This window comes from Miscanthus floridulus, chromosome 8 (genome assembly GCF_019320115.1).
Source record: "Miscanthus floridulus cultivar M001 chromosome 8, ASM1932011v1, whole genome shotgun sequence".
Taxonomy (NCBI): Eukaryota; Viridiplantae; Streptophyta; class Magnoliopsida; order Poales; family Poaceae; genus Miscanthus; species Miscanthus floridulus.
The window spans coordinates 208896957-208908957 of NC_089587.1; the positions used below are offsets into that span (position 1 = coordinate 208896957).

Consider the following 12001-nt stretch of genomic DNA (forward strand, 5'->3'; position numbering starts at 1 on the left):
TTTTCTACAATTCATCTTTAATCATATTATCATGATTCTCAAGTTAACTAAGTCAAATATACTCATTTACAGAAACTGGTCCACAATTGACAGAGAGCAGCCATTTCTGACACCCAACTTTAAACATGCATAACTCATAAACTACTGGGCCAAATGACACCAAATTTTAACAATAGATAGATACATGACTTAGATACAAATTCCTTATTATCATCTAGGTGTGACTCAAATCCTAACTAAATCAAACACTAGCATCTTTCAGATCTGCTCCGAATACAATCAAAACTTGACAGAAGACTTAAAAGTCATGTAACTCCTAACCTACCAGGCCTATGGTCTTACAATTTGAACACAAGCAAGATTATGAAATTTGCTACAACTTTTGTATTCACTATAACCATAGCAAACATCATTTACACCACGAAAATGATTGCACAAGCCAAAACTGCAAATCTAGTCCAACAGCAGTGGTACAGAAAACTGATAGGAACTTCAGAGAAGCATAACTGGAGTTCTAGACCTCCAACAAATATGAACCATAACTTTTTGAAAATATTAGGAAGTTACCTACAACTTTATTATTCTCATATTAAGATGATTCTACAGTTAGAAGGGTCAATTAATCCAATAATTGCACCTCTGTCCAAAACATAGATAGAAACTGACATGCCACTTTAAACAGCTATAAATGGAGTTATACATGTCCAATAAATGTGGTTCTAAACTTTTTAGAAAGCTTAGCAAATTCTAAACAACTTTGTTGTAAACACCTAAAGCTAATTCTACTACTAAGAAGGCCCCACAATAAGAACAAGGAAACCCTCTCTGGTTTTAGGCAGAAACAGCCACAGAGATTTAAGCAAGTATAACTCAAGATCTACTTAGCCAAAAATCATGATATTTAACTTTTTGGAAAGCTTAAGAAAAGCACCACAACTTATTTATTTTCACCAAGTCATGATTCATAACTTAACTGAGCCAATTAATTCAAACATGCAGAACTGTTCAGGGTAGAAGCAAAGCAATACAGGACATTTGTTATTTTTATAACTCTTAAACTATAAATCCTAAACTCCTAAAATTTTTACCAGACAACAACAATCACCTTAGTAGCACTCCACAAAAATTTCACATTTTTTTGAGCATAAAAACTGCAGTTATGAAAAAGACAAGACATAGCAAGTATCAAGAACCTAGCTGCATAGATCTATTTTTACAGCAAAATATTTAAACTAAAACATGCCACATTATAGATCTACTGCATAGACAATTTCACAAGGATTCCAAAAAGTCCTCATTTTCTATTTTACGATTTTTGTATGAATTACTATGAATTTTCAAAGTGGAGCATTCAAATCTGCAAAAATCAGGGAAAGGAAATTTAAATCTTGCATCGAGGACCCTGCGGAAAATATAAATCAAATGTCAGCGAAGAGGTCCTTATGAGTACTATTCACATCAGTCACTAGTTCTTCACATAACCCCCTACCTTTTCCCTTATTGCCGCGCGAGGTCCTTCTTCTTCCTCCATCAGACAACAACGGAGCAGCAGCCAGCCGAGGAGACGGAGGGCTCGGCCAGCGAGGCAGCGGCCGGCGGAGGCAAGGAGGGGACGCGCTGGGGCTTGGCCAGCCAAGCAGCAGGCAGCAGCAGCGCATCAGCTGAGCAGTGCCAGGACGGCACTGCCGGCAGCGGCAGGCTTGGCAACAGCAAGCACGCGGTGGGGCTCGGCTACGACTAGGGCTTGGAGAGGCGGTCGTGGAGCCGTAGGAATGCTCGGTGGTGGTGCTGGAGGGGCTGCAGGAGAGGGAGCGGCGGCGGCAAGGAAGTTCGGCGACGGCGGCCATGACGGCTTCGCTCTGGTGTGGCCATAGCGCGAGCGAGAGAGCGAGAAGGGACGAGTGAGGGATGGGGCAGCTCTGGCGCTCGGTTATGGAGGAGTAGGGCGTTCAGCAGCGCGTGACACGAGGTAGGACGCGCGTCGGCCATGGCGGGACGCGCTCCGGTGCATGGCGGCCACGAAGACAAACTGTCGAGCACGTGGCGAGCGCCGGAGTTGACATGGTGGGGAGCCAATTTGGGCCACTTCCGGGATGAATCAGACAGTGGGCCAAAAATGAAGTTTGCTCAACTCTGATTACTCTCCAACTTTTATTAAGGCCGCATGGTCATTAGAGCTCTTCAACAGCGGGTAATTAAGCCACAAACTGCTAGTGTCAGCGTATTGACAGCGACTAGCAAACATTCAAATTGATGGTGAAAACGAGGTCAAACTGGTGCCATCTTTTTACATGCTCTTCTCCATGAACTTAGCTCCAACTTCCATTTTGGGGTCAAGTCAAGTTGCTTAACGAAATTTGGAGAACGCGAGACGTCAATGCCGATGTCGATGAATTTCTAGACTTAGAATATTTCTAAGTCCTGAAATCAGCAGCAGGTTCCAACTTTGAGCCACTGCTAGACTTGGTTCCGAGCCGATCCATGGTATACTCCAAAAACAAAGTTTCTTCTATATAACATGAGCTTCAACTTTTATTTAATGTCCAACTTTAAAATAGGAGCATAAGCTATAGTTCTACTTTGACCAAAGTAGGATCACGATAAAGCTTAAATTATCCTTCGTGATCCATTGAAGCATTTTCTTGGCATTTGCTCAACATGAACCTTTCATGACTTTTGTTGTAGAGTTCATCTAGAGTCATTTGGGCATGGTTGCAAGATTTGGTTGACGATCGAGAATTCTATTCACTTTATAAAATAATTCAAGCAAGGACATAACTCGTCATTTCATGTGACTTCTTGATTCCAAACTTCACGAAACTTTTCCATGGATCAATATAGATGGGTATTGATGTGAGACACATGAAGATATTCCAATAACACCAGCCAAGCATATATCTTGAAAAGGGCCTATATGTAAAGCAAGGGTGCAATATCCAAGTTTAGGTTGGGGCTCATTTCCATAGGTTTGACCTTGACATCTTCATCATTACTTAATATGCCATGTTTGAGCTCAAACCCATTGCTTAACTGGTGGCAAACACCTGGGGTGTTACATCAGTAAAGGCCTCTACCATAGCTTGTACTTCCTCTGTCCTTTTTTAGCATAGTTATGATTCATGCCGGTCAAACTTTCTTAAGTTTGATTAGATTTATAGAAAATATTAGCAATATTTTGTCTCTCCAGATAAATTGCAACACACGGGCATGATACTAATTATGTACTATATATATTAATATTTTTTTTGTATATATTTAGTTAAAGTTGAGTACATTTGACTTCTCGAGAAGTGAGAACGACAATTAAGGAACGAAAGGAGTATAGAACAAAAGTTGACCTAGAATAGATTGGTGTTATTTTTACGAGTGCAATTTAGATAACACACTAGAGGGCCTATAGTTGATGGGATGACGGTGTGGATGAAATTTTTTGTATTGAATGATGTGTGGTTGTATCTTGTGGATGTGAACTTACATTTAAGGAGTTGAGTGGGTTTGCGGAAATTACTAAAAAAATGAGTCATCCATATTATTCCATACCAATGGTTGGTCTACTTTGCTTGTAGTAGGTACTAGTTGGTGTATATAGTTGGCAAAATGTGTGTATTTATAATAGATTTTTGATGCAATGGTTGGCGGTGTAGATGTTCTTGACCGTTGCTGGAAGATTTGGCCAACGGCCATCTGACTCACGAATAATAATGTTTGACGGATATTAGTATTATTCAGTATTCACTTAGCTTGGATGGTCATCGAGGCCCGTACTTGTCGGATGGCATCCTTTTCTTCGACTGGAAATCGGTTTCCACAGTGGCAATATTTCGCTCTCCTATCGAAGCATCAATTTCCCAACACGGGTAACCAAATACCTAAGGCTACTGCTCAAAACTAAAAAAAAAAAAGACAAAAAAAAGACGCTATATTAGGCCTGGACAATCCCAATAAAGAGAGCCAAACACATCCTGTTTCTCTTTCGCCGCGGCATCACCCCCAGTCCGCCACTGTGCTCCTTGTCTCTTATCCTATGACCCATGCATCGTCATGGTGTAGCAGGTTGCAGGCTTGCGGCCCAGCAGGAGTGGGTGATTGCAGTTGCAGTTGTGGACTTGTGCGATAGGGACTACGGATACTATTTAACTCTGGATTGACCACACCAATGCCCTCATCTTGTACAGTAGATTAATGGCAGCCAGTACCCAAGGGAACACCGGAAGGACAGAAGATTAAAGAATCCCATCCTTCCTCTGTTCGGTCTGGCCGAGTCCTAGGGGATGGAAGAAGTCGCGGTTGCCATTTGGCTGGCTAGCCAGACTAGCGAAGTTGTGTTCACAAAAGACATGACCAAGTGAGAAGCCTACTCACTACAATACAACACGAAACATGTCAACGATCAGCTTGAAAGTAGAAATTTTCACTTCTAGCTTTCACCAAAACTGGAACATTATATGCTCAGCACAAAAGCAAAGGCTCATTCAACACAATGTTGCTATGGATTGACTCTACCATGGAATCATGGGGATAAACTAACAGACAATATGATGAGACCAGATTCACAAAAGCTGTGACATTGCCATGAAAGAACAAAATCTCATTGTCTCTTTGGCCTCTGTCGAACCGCCTAACTCATACAGTAGAGCTAACCACACCAGCAGCGCACAACGCTTAAGCAGACTAGTTTCAATCATCTACCCCTAGTGATTAATAACCAAAGGTGCAAATATACACATGCGCAACAAGCACATTGAGATTTCAACCTTTGCAAACTTAGGGGCACACTCATGGTATTAGTTCATGTAAGACCCCCTTCCATCATTCAGGACTTGAAGCATAGCATTTTTCTTCCACAGAAGAGGTTCCTGCAGTTGCATACAAGAAATAGTGTTAAAAAGTAACAGACCACATCAGCTAAGGAATCCTGCATGCTCTTTCACATATGTACTTAAGAGCAACTAAACTTAGGTAACCATGGTGTTTCTTAATAGCAGCATCAAGCATTAAAAGACGGCGGCAGAGGCAACAAACTATAAAACACCAAGCAGAGCACTCAAATCGATTTCAGTGCTAGTCCTGGCATACTAATGTGGTCACAAACTCGCAATGAATCAATAGAACATGCATTCTCATATGCAATGAAATGAAGTCAGCATCCACTGATCCTCTGTATGAAAACTTAAGTATATTCCATCTCAAGAAAAAACATTGACATTTAAAGAAAGGACAGTTGCTAGCAAAAAAAAAGGGACAGTTAATTAAACAAATACATGTTAAACACTAAATTTATGATTGTAGATAGTAGCTACGAACAAGTATATTATCATAATGTCAATGATTCAGGAAGCAATAAGAAGAAATATTTTTTTAAAACTATGTTAAAAACAAGAACAATGCAATGGTGCTGTCTATTTCAGTAGGGCATACTGTTTGCCTGTTTGGAAGCAGAAAAGAGAGAAGGGAACAGTATTGAAAGGCGTGTTTACTTACACCATTGAACATCCTTTGCGTGATTTCTTTTTCTTCTTTTCTCTTAATTTAGTTGGAGGCTGAATTACTACCTTGATGGCAGCATCGAACACAGCTTTGACATTCTACATGTTAATGAAATATTCCAAAGTAAGCCAATTGTCCAGGATGCAACTGAGTGGCAAGATTTCATAATGCAACAAAAGGGAAAATACTAGAGTAAGAGCACACAATTCCCTGGCAACAACTTTACCTGCTGTGTCTTTGAACTGCACTCGATGTAATACATAGCACCAATTTGTCTACGAAGTTCCTCCCCCTAGAAGACGCAAATAGCAAGGTCACCAAAATTCTCTATGACAGAATGCATTACACTGTCATATAACAGATACTGGAGATATACCTGTGCTGTGGTAACAGACACCAATCCAGGATGATCCATCAAGTAGTGCTTGTCTTCACGAAGATCTGTAAGTAACATGGTTTTCAAATATGTAAGTACACTCTATAACAAAGGAGTATCTTTGCGGAGAAAGGTAAGTTTTTTTTTAATGGAAGATGATAGTAAAAAAATGTCTGGTGAAAATATTAGGGTCCGTCATCCAAGCAGTAATTGGATGAGTGTTGACAGGAACAAAAATTGTGAAAAGCAGCTAGTTCACGGTTTACTAAAGTGATTTTTCCTGCACGATGCTAGCAGTTCGTGTTTAGTGGTACCAAAGTGTCAATTAATCACATATAAACACACACAGTTCATACTAAAGCTTCCCACATTTACTAAGTTGTACTGGTAGAAAGATAAAATTGTGGCCGGCTCCTTGTCCATTTGGTTGGCAACTAGACAAATCATAACATCACTTTTATATCAAAATTGCAAGGTTCACTACTAGTGCAGCCAAAACCAAAGTAATTCCAACAGTGCACAGAAAAATAGACGCTTATGACTTAACAGGATAGGATGACTAATATTCTATAATAAACCAAAGCCGCCCAACTATATACAGTAAGTGGAATCAACATGCTCTTGTTGTGAACAGAACTCACCCAATTTTGTGCCTACCAACACAACAGGCACCCCAGGTGCATAATGCTGAAGCTCCGGTATCCACTGAAGAGTAAAGAGCAAAGGATAAACATTCAGGCCTCTAGGAAATTCCAAACCATGAAAAAAAAACAAGACAGCACATTTCAGCACCTTCTTCATGATATTCTCATAGCTAGCTCGGCTCACAAGTGAGAATGCAAGCACGAAAACATCAGCACCTCGGTAGCTTAGAGGCCTCAGCCGGTTGTAATCTTCCTGCCCTGCGAAGGATGTGATCATGTGAACTTTAAGTTACCCCAAGAATCCTGAATCCTCTAATAAAAGCAGACTTTTCGACTTCGATTTGCTGCTGAGTAGAACAAAACATAGACTGCACATGTATACTAGTAGTACAGATAAAAACATTAAAAATTACCAGCGGTATCCCAAAGGCCCAAATTCACCGTGGTGCCATCCACAACTACATTTGCACTGAAATTGTCGAACACCGTAGGTATGTAGTCCTGCGGAACACAAATTCGATGGATCAGCAACGAGTAATCGAAAATTACTCGTAGAGGCCAACAAAATAATCCACTGCAGGAGTCAATAAAGCAACACAAAGTAAACTGAGGAAGTGCGGGCTTTTGCACAGCACAGCGTCCTCAAGAAAACAGAATCAGGGAAAGACCATGGCTTGGAATGAAATCCCCTAAGTTCACGGGAAATCACACAGCAACCTTCTTGCAACTAGAAACTGGGATAAGGGAGAGAACGAAGTGCTCACAGTGGGGAACTTGTTGCTGGTGTAGCAGATGAGCATACAGGTCTTGCCCACGGCGCCGTCACCGACCGTGACGCACTTGATGAACCGAGAGGCGCTGGACGCCATGGCCGCGCGCGCCTCTCTCCGATTCTCCGAGCCCAGAGAAGGGGAGAAACGGGAGAGAGGAGCGGGCGAGGAGACGGTCCTGGAGGGAGGCGCCTTCTTTGGTGGTTTTTGGTGCGTGACTTCTTTTGGAGAAGCGAGTGATGAAGAGGGTCACGCGAGTGAAGAGGGTCACATGCCTCTCACCTCACCACTCACCGGCACTGCCTACAGAAGCGCCCTCCTCTCTCCCACTCCATTTTACCTCGCAAATTTTTTTAACACTTTTCTAAAACTATTCTCAAATATGACACTGTTTTTTTTCTTCAAAACTAACACTTTTGACCGCGCCTATTCGCAAGGCGCGGCGAAATCACGTTGCCGCGCCATGTATGGGGTGCGGTAGGAGCGATGACGTGGCACCGACCAGGGCCGCTGAACGCTGACGTGGCCGGGGTTGCCGCGCCGCGGATCTAGGCACGGCACTAACGCGCCATGGAGGCTGGCGCGGCAATGCTCCTGCCGGCCACAGCACTTCACGTGACCGACCGCTCTCTGCAGCGCGCTTCCCCTGTTTTGTTCAGCCACGCACGCGTGCGTCAGGCAACAAAGGGCACCCAAGATTCGTCGATGCGCCGATCGGGTCAGTAACGCAGTAACGCTTGCCGCCACCCTACCCTACCGGTCGACCCAGTACACAGCACTTTTTACCCCTCCTCTCTCTCCGGGTCACGCCTCATGGAGGCACGTGCAGTGCGTGTGTTACTCGTGATTTTTACTAGAACCCGTCATCAGAATTACGTATATTATTACTAGTGTTAGGACGACACCAGTACCACGCATCGGCACACTAATCTTTTTTTTTATGTTCATTCATCCTACATGCATCAGACGGATCCATTGTTTATTTCTTCAAGAAGTACATGTATGACCATGGATGCTTTGTCACGCACAACTCGATTGATCAAATCATTTTCTTTGTTCTTTTTGTAAAAAAACATAGGAGCAGACTCCTACTAACTTTCACCGTATAGTATTATTACTTGTGCATGCAGTAGGATCCGTCCTATTTAAAACGTGAAAGTTTGGAGTCGGCCGGGTTAGTTTCAAATCTCCACGCCACGTCCTATTTTTCACACTGCTAAAGAGTTCATGGCTCCTACCGTGCCCCCATGCTTGGCGCGGCAACGTGATTTCGCCGCACCATGCGAATAGGCGTGGCCAAAAGTGTTAGTTTTAAAAAAAACAGTGTCATATTTGAAAATAGTTTTAAAAAAGTGTTAATAAAAAAAATCTGACCTTGCTGTCTTGTTGGTGTCTTGTTTAGGCATGCTCTAGATGAAAATTGGATCGAAACGATACAAAATAGCTCTACAGTTTTTGTTTTTATATTTTTTTATGGAAAGGGAAGCGGGAGCCAAACAATCAGGAACGAAAATGATAGCGGGATAAACGGTAATACGAAAACGGGTAAATGTGATTGGAAAATAGACATAAACGAACGATAAGCAGAAACTTAAGCTGGGATTGCACGCCCAATATGATAGCTCAAATATAGAAATCAAGGTGCATAAGTAAATAGATAATACACCTAGCAGATCACACATAAATATTATTCCATTGTTTCTCTGCTGTCATAAGTACTCCAGGCTGCAAGTTGATCACTGAATCACGGTAAACCAGTTCTTCTGATTGATTGATGTTCCTGCTATGGTCAAATAACGAATACTGTCAGACAGTACTTAGTAGCAAAATTTGTTCAGGTCGTGCATATGCTGAACCAGTTACTCGAATGCTTGAAAGTTCAGAACTTTAGATTAATAATAATCGATATGAAAACACATAATCAAATGCGGAGCAGTCTCCAATCAATAACTTTTTATCAACAATTTGTACAAATTAGCAATTGGACACTGCATGGCAGGCTGCAGTGCAAACTACGCTAGGCCTACGATGGTTCCGGCGTGCGCGAGCACATCGACGTTCATGAAAAGAAGCTATTCAGCATTGGCAGGAGCACGTCGGTGGTGAGCAGGCTGTCAGAGCCGGTGTAGTGCGCGCAGCCGGCGGCGCGCTCCACGCGTGAGCGCGGTGACCATCTACTCCAGCCACCACGATCTCCTCGTCCTCCAGCCAGCGACATTAGCCGGTCTCGTTAGGACGGCGAGCGGGGGAGGCCGCGTCACCGTTAGGGATGAGGGTGCGGGTGCGGTGTTGTGTCTTGGGCCAAGTTGGGCCAGCTCTATGGATGGACTGAGCTCTTAGCAGGCTTAACCCGGACTTAATAAAAACGGGATATCCCGGTCGAAAACGGGATACCACAAATACGGACGGATAAACGCTTTACCGTTTTCGGTCCCGATCCCGTTTTCGTTTATCTCGAAAAAAAAACGAAAATGAACGGGGGAAAACGGTATACGGTTGCGGACGGGACGGAATTCATCCCGTCCGTTTTCATCCTTAATGCTCTCTTCATGCTATTGGTACAATCAAGCAGCCCCCTCGTCCTCTATCTAGGATGGGCCCATGGGAGGAAAAATGGAGTAACTTGCAAGCTTGGGGTTTGGGGTGTATATTATCCACAAATTGTGAGGGGGCAACTAGAATATAAGGAAAAATGTCAATATTATTGTGAAGAAATCATTTTATTGTATAGGAACCGGAGAATAATAAAATGGATCCCATGAGCTTCAGTTGACATATTTGTTATTGTTGCCATCTAAGGTTAGGTGATTTCATGAGATTGAGACGGTTTAATGTGGTACTCCATCCGTCCTAAAATATATCTTTTTAATTGAACTCAGATGTGGCTATTTAATCCCGAAACCTTCAAAGGGTTGCAAAATTGATGTCATAATGTAAAGATAAACATTGCCATAGGTGGAATTGGTTAATTTTTGCGAAATTTTCCCTTGTAATGTGCCATATTGCTTAGATGCAGTGCACTAGAGATTAACATCATGCATATCTACAAGCAAATTATAAACTGAGTTATTAATGTTGCAAGAGATACCTGAGATATGCTGATTATTTTATTGAACAAAGGAAATCTTTTCTCTCAAGAAGGAAAGGAGATTTGCATGTATTCACTACAGAAAAAGAAGGGGAGAGCTTGACATAAAGCGATTATTTTTTAGATAATAAGGGAACAAAGTTCCAGAGATGCTCAAACTCATGACAAGGTGCTGAATAGTTTGTTATTGCCATGTTCGCTTGTCTTATAATCCGTACTTTTCAGCTTGTTTTTTCAGCCAGAACAGTGTTTCGGCTTGTTTTTTCAGCGAAGCGAACGGGGCCACTCATTTCACCAAATGGAGGGCGAAGGTATCTTGCTAAGATAGTGGAGCTGATATTAAAATTTTGCAGCAGTCGCTCCTCTCTCAACTGTCAACTAATCTCCACATAGAAAAAGTTTAACTAATCCACTAGAAGCTCATTGGCAAAAGCTGGAGGATCTCTACTCCGTTTGGTGATGTTTCTCTACCCTTTGTTCTTCCTTTCTTGAAGAAATGAGCGAGCATAAAGTAGATTATATGTGTTCAAGATGCTATGTTTTGCAATTCAAGTAACACACACATGAAGGAACACAAAGTGGAAAAGGAGGAAAAAAAGGACCGATCCACCAAAAGTCCAAAACAAACTATTATAGCTTTGGTGCCCCCATCTGCCTGCTAAACTTTAGTCTAGCAGGGGTGTTTAGATCCATGGCAAAAGTTTAGTCCTCCATCCTACCGTGATTGATTTACCCTCATTTAATTAAGCCATGGGAGAGAGAGGGCGCAGGTGGGTGGGTGGGGGCCATCATGTATCCAGTGCACCTTCCAAGACATTTTAGCCCGGTTTTACACCCCTTGAGTAGCAAATGGTGTGGCAGAACCGCCTAATCTAATGCTTCTCCGGAGTGCTCGTCTTTTATTAGACACTAAGCACCCAAGGGAGAATACTAAATTACTCGGTTCCGTGGGACACACCCTAGGGGAGAACCCGAAAATCCATATTTTTCCATCAGGATCACAGATAAGAGAATAAAACTTACATCATTCTTGACCATTTCTTACAACGCGTTTAATACAACATCATAGTATAATAGTTATTGTATAACATCAAAATGTAATCATATTATCAGAGTTATGAACAATTTAATTGAACAACGGAATATAAACATATGATCAGAATTACAGTGAAAATAAATATCTATTCGTGGCATGAAGAAACATTGATAACTAAACTATGACAACAGGTTATAAAAACTATTTATAAAAACATTTGGTGAGAGTTATAAATAAGAACTATGATCACAGCGTAAAGGAAATCCTCTCTGAGCCCACCAGGAGGAATCCACACACAAAGGTCAGCTCTAGCCTCCACCTGTCACCTGCAACAGGGGGAATAAAACTCTGAGTACTCAATTGTACTTAGCAAGACTTACCCAACAGGAGGAAAGAAAAGACTTCAAGGATATGCAAGGCTATCTGGCTTGTGGGTTTATTGCATTTGTAGGAAGCATTACTAAGCGTGCGTTCTTATATTCGATTTTTATTAATAGCCGTATTGGTTCATTAACTAATCATTCTATGTAAGCACATGTGCTACTTTCAAGCAGGTGGTAAGCAATCAGGTTTTCTTTTTTCATCTTCAATCTTTCATTT

General features: G+C 42.0%; 1 protein-coding gene across 2 annotated transcripts; it reads right to left on the reverse strand.

Annotated features, from left to right (window-relative positions):
• Window positions 1–4466: 4466 nt before the first annotated feature.
• LOC136474769 (rac-like GTP-binding protein 3) lies at window positions 4467–7546 on the reverse strand. Of its 2 annotated transcripts, XM_066472325.1 has the most exons (8): window positions 7272–7539; window positions 6921–7008; window positions 6656–6765; window positions 6505–6568; window positions 5864–5928; window positions 5714–5779; window positions 5482–5585; window positions 4467–4856 (listed from the first exon to the last, which is right to left on the reverse strand). In XM_066472325.1, exons 1-8 carry the CDS (start codon window positions 7374–7376, stop codon window positions 4814–4816), a joined length of 645 nt encoding a protein of 214 aa, XP_066328422.1. In that variant the 5' UTR covers window positions 7377–7539; the 3' UTR covers window positions 4467–4813. The 2 variants fall into 2 exon arrangements, with proteins under 2 accessions (XP_066328422.1, XP_066328421.1); XM_066472324.1 differs by having other exon boundaries at window positions 6505–6765; window positions 7272–7546.
• Between the last annotated feature and the right edge of the window lie 4455 nt (window positions 7547–12001).

Coding starts and splice junctions, on each gene's coding strand:
- LOC136474769 (XM_066472324.1), bottom strand. CDS start 7,376: ATGGCGTCCAGCGCCTCTCGGTTCATCAAGTGCGTCACGGTCGGTGAC. Junction 7,009..7,271: donor CCAGCAACAAGTTCCCCACT/GTGAGCACTTCG, acceptor TGTGTTCCGCAG/GACTACATACCTACGGTGTT. Junction 6,766..6,920: donor GGGCCTTTGGGATACCGCTG/GTAATTTTTAAT, acceptor CATCCTTCGCAG/GGCAGGAAGATTACAACCGG.